At 34.7% G+C, this 4,946-nt stretch overlaps 1 protein-coding gene across 1 annotated transcript; it reads right to left on the minus strand.

Moving 5' to 3' along the window:
• Window positions 1-421: 421 nt before the first annotated feature.
• Window positions 422-1,222, minus strand: LOC141628780 (protein FAR1-RELATED SEQUENCE 5-like). Its single transcript, XM_074441874.1, has one exon. It carries the CDS (start codon window positions 1,220-1,222, stop codon window positions 422-424), a length of 801 nt encoding a protein of 266 aa, XP_074297975.1.
• Between the last annotated feature and the right edge of the window lie 3,724 nt (window positions 1,223-4,946).

A 4,946-nucleotide genomic window follows, 5' to 3' on the forward strand; every position in this document is an offset into this window, starting at 1 on the left:
TATTTAACATTAATGTAATATACTTTAACAAGAAACCAAATTATACATACCTGTCAGATGGTTTGTTTCTTTGCAAGTCCTAGAGTTGTGTCCTTGCCGGCCACCTGTTTTTCAGTACCTCTTCTCTTTTCCTCTCTTCTTTAGGGCTTTTAACATTTGTGATTCAATTCTCTTGCCCTTGGTCCTACCCTTGTTTTTAGATTTTTTAGGAACATGAATCACCAACTTCTCAGGTATTTTGCAGCCCACGTACTTTTCTATTTCTTTCATCTTGTCTTTCTTTTTGCTGGTACACTTCATTAAATCATATCCAATCTAATATCTCTCACTTTTTCAATCAAAAGCTTCATGTCGTTATCATCACACTCGGCTACGCCGACACAAGAATAAACCTCTTGCCATACTCAAGACTAAACTTTTCCTAAGAAAACTTTTGAGAGACATCTATCAGTTTGCCATCTTTGTCAAAGACATGCTTACTCATTGCAGCTTTTGTCCATCTTTGCGTTATGTATTGTTCTGGTATTTTCTGAAAATCTTGGTTGTGTAGAATCCAAAGGCAGTGCCTGCACAACAAGCCCATTCTCTGAAACATAGAACAGGAACAAGTAATCTCCATGTTATCTGGTGAATATGCTACGTTCCATGACTTATTTGGCATCTGCAAGTCTGTTAGAATATATATTTTTGTCTCATCAATCTTCTCCACATCTTTAAAACGGCAATCAGACAAAGTTGCAACCAATTTTGTTTGGAAGTCTTTGAAAATGTTGTGCGAGTACATTTCAGAAGCATGGACTTCAAGGTTTAACTTTGTTTTCCGTGGGATTTCAGAGTGTTTGTTGTCACTGTTCAATTTGGACTGCTTGTGTCTTTGTGCTTCTAAGGCACTCTCATAGCAAACCCAAAACTCAACAAGGGTCAAATGAGGTGTGAGGAACCTGTCAAGGAAACTGTTTTCACTCTCAGACCTAGAAGTAAACCTCATCAAGCCAGACATTGAAACATCTTTAAAGTAGGCAGGGATCCACTGTTCCCTGAGATCGTACAAATCTGAAAACCACTCGTGTTCTACATGTTGATAATCAGTCATTATCTTCCCCCATTGTTCTTCGAATTCATCAGGCTCAAGTTGGTTGTTCCAAACACACCTATTGAGCCTGGTCTTAAAATCCTCATCTTGAAACAGTTGATAACTGACTTTCTCTCTTAGTTTCTTCATTATGTGCCACATGCACGATCGTGTGTTGACTCCTTAAACACTTCCGGGACCACCGACTTCATTGATTTGTCCTGATCAGTAATTATAATTCTCGGTTGGCACCCGCCCATTGCTTCCAAAAATGTCTTGAACAGCCATGTATAACACTCAATACTTTCATCAGCTATCAACCCAGCTCCAAACGTTATGCACCTTTTGTGGTGATCAACTCCTGTGAAAGGCACAAACACCATATCGTACTTCTTTGTTCTATATGTAGCATCTGCTGATAAAACCTCACCGAACAAAGATGTAGTTCTTTATGCGGATCGGATCCGCCCAAAACACTCCAGCCAGGCACTTGTTTTCATCTACTATAAAATCAAAGTAAAATGAACTACATGTGTCTTTTCTCCCTATAAGATTTTCAACAAACATTTGTGCATCAAAATTACCAATGTAGGTTTTTATGTCCCCCGACAAAGTTTTTGAAATCAACCTCGTAGTCCCAATGTTGTTGTAACCTCCACACAGCTCCTTCCAACCTCTATAGGCTTTCACACCACCTAGTTTTAGAACCTTTACCTTTGTGACAAATTGCTTCATGCCTCTGTCATTTTTCGATTTCCTTTCAAGAATATTGTAGATTCAAAGAAGCAAGTGGATGGTTATGCGCTTCATCGAATCTAGTAACAATATAAGTTCCATTTTCTTGGTATTTAAACCGCACTAATGCACGACAGTCAATTCTTGTAATCGGCCTCACACGGCTTATGTCATCACATCGATTCTCGCATCATTCTCAAGCAGATATCGGTATCGATGATCAGTCCTCTTCCTTTTCCTACTTTCCTTTACACCTTGCCTATTGCAGACAACATTCCTTAATGCAAAACTGTTTGGTAACTCATTGCCTTTAATCCTTTTTGTTGTTGCAAGTCTTGGCGTAAACCCACAGATTGTACAATTTTCTTTGTAGAATAACTCTGCTGATTCTAGCGTTTTGAATACTTGTCCTACTTTAGGTTTCTTTTCCTCTGGACAGAATGGAATGTACTGGAGTGCATTTAATGTTTCAATTATTGTCCTTGGTGTTTTAAAGCTGTTATTTGTAGAAGAAGACGTAGTTGCATCACTTGTACTCATTGTCCGGTTCAACAAAAGAGTTAAGTAAGTAAGTATATTGAATATTATTGCATCAATAATGCAAGAATCCAATTCTAATATGCAGTAATCCAATTCTAATATGCTCATTGTCCATTATCATGCCTTTAAAGGAACATTTATTTTAATGATAATGTTCATAGGAAATATTGTTGTCCATTTTGATAAAGCATATATATAATGTATTGAATGCTAATGACATTAAACAAAGAAATAGTCATAATATTATTTCATTAATATTAGAAAAATATTTACATAAGCCATTTCAGGCTTTCAAAATGGTAAAGCCTACTAAGGCTTATACTGAAAAAAAAAACACAAGATAATACCTAATAACAATAAACAGAAGATAACACAACATATTTCTAAACTAATCTAACAATGGAGTCATAATAACCCTCATCCCAGATCGTTCCTCAATTTCATATTCTTCTTCTCTTTCCTTTAAAAATCGTCGTTCTTGTCTTTTGTGATGTCTAATTATTTCTGCACGATTAGACATAGTCGTGCAGATGCAGAATCTGTCAAGCAGCCGATTATTCTTTACGATAGTTATCACACCATTTTCATTTCCGTGAACCGTGCTTCGGTAATAATCCCTCTCCTTTACCTCTGGGTCGTTCCCTATAAGGAACCACTTTGACCAGCCCTTGCACACCATGGCCATATTTTTCTTTTCTTCCCTCCCAAGTCGCTCAAACAAAATGCAAATCTGAGTAGTAAGCAAATGATGTAAAGGACGACCGGGAGATGGTACATCCATCTCCACAGAATGTCATCTCCATCAAACCAGTTTGAAGAAAATCGCTTACTTTCCATTCCCTATAATGGGCCATGAAATTTTGTTTGTAAGCATCATTCTTGTAGGGAACTATCAGGCATTTTGAGTAGTCCATTGTTTTTTTTTTAAAGAAAATTAAGTACTTTTCTGAAGAGATTAAAAGTTTTGGTTATTGGAAAAGGTAGGATGGAAAACTAGTTGTGTACTCTTGGGTTTATATAGTGGATTAATTGATTATAAGAGATTAAATTACTCAGAACAGTTGTGTCTTTTCAACTGACACAAACATAATCATGGTAATTAATAAATTGGGTGAAGTTATCTATGTTACTTTAATCTATTGCATAAAACAAAGATATGCACATTATGAAAATACGTAATGGACATTTGAATTAAACTCAATTCACATTTTTTTCCAAATAATGTTCCATGTTCTTTTTTAAATAATTTAATGTACCTTTAAATATAATATAATGTACATTTTTCAAACAGTGCTTAATAATATTTTAGTTGTACCTAATTATCAGAAAATGCAAATTACGAATATAGATAGTTGACAATTTATTTTATGGAACATGTTTTTTTATAATTAATATAATGTACATTTAGAAGTAATATTCAAATTAATGTGAATAATTGCGTCTTTTCACCACATAAGCAAGTTATTTCGTACAAATAAAGGTTCATATATAATGTATTCCTTCGAATGTCCATTATCATGCCTTTAAAGGAACATTTATTTTACTGCTAATGTTCATAGGAAATATTGTTGTCCATTTTGATAGAGCATATATAAAATGTATTGAATTCTAATGGCAGTAAACAAACAAATAGACACAATACTATTTCATTAATATTAGTAAAATATTTACAAAAGCCATTTAAGGCTTTCAAAATAATAAAGCCTACTAAGGCTTATAGTGGAAAAAAAAAAACACAAGATAATACAAAATAACAATAAAATAGAAAACTAACTTAATATATTTCTAAACCAATCTAACAGTCTAAGTCATAATAACCCTCATCACCAGACTGCTCCTCAATTTCATATTCTTCTCTTCGGTTTCTAAATTGTCGTGCTTGTTGTTTATGATGTCTAATTATTTCTGCACGACTAGATAGAGTCGTGCAAAGGCAGAATCTTTCAAGGAGCCGCTGATCCTTTGTGACAGTGATTATACCATTTTGCTGTTCCCGAACCACCCCTCGGCAATAATCCCTTTCCTTTACCTCTGGCTCCATTCCTATAAGGAACCACTTCGACCAGCCCTTGCACACCATTGCCATGTTTTTCTTTTCCTCCCTCCCAAGTCGCTCTAACAAAATTCGGAGCAAAGCCTGAGTAGTAAGGAAATAATGTAAAGGACTACTGGGAGATGGTACATCCATCTCCACAGGAATGTCATCTCCATCAAACCAGTTTGAAGAAAACTGACTTACTTTCCATTCCTTATAATGGTTCATGAAATTTTGTTTGTGAGCATCATTCTTGTAGGCAACTATCGTGCATTTTGAGTAGTCCATTGTTTTTTTTTTTTTAAGAAAATTAAATACTTTTCTGAAGAGATTAAAAGTTTTGGTTATTGAAAAAGGTTTTAGAAATGAAGGTAAGATGGAAAAGTAATTGTGTACTCCTTGGTTTATATAGTGGATTAATTCAGTATAAGAGATTAAATTTGGTGAACAATTGTGTCTTTTCAACTGCCACAAACATAATCATGGTAATTAATAAATTGGGAGAAGTTATCTATGTTAGTTAAATCTCTCGCATAAAAACAAAGATATTCACACTATAAATAT

This window comes from Silene latifolia, chromosome Y (genome assembly GCF_048544455.1).
Source record: "Silene latifolia isolate original U9 population chromosome Y, ASM4854445v1, whole genome shotgun sequence".
Lineage (NCBI taxonomy): Eukaryota > Viridiplantae > Streptophyta > Magnoliopsida > Caryophyllales > Caryophyllaceae > Silene > Silene latifolia.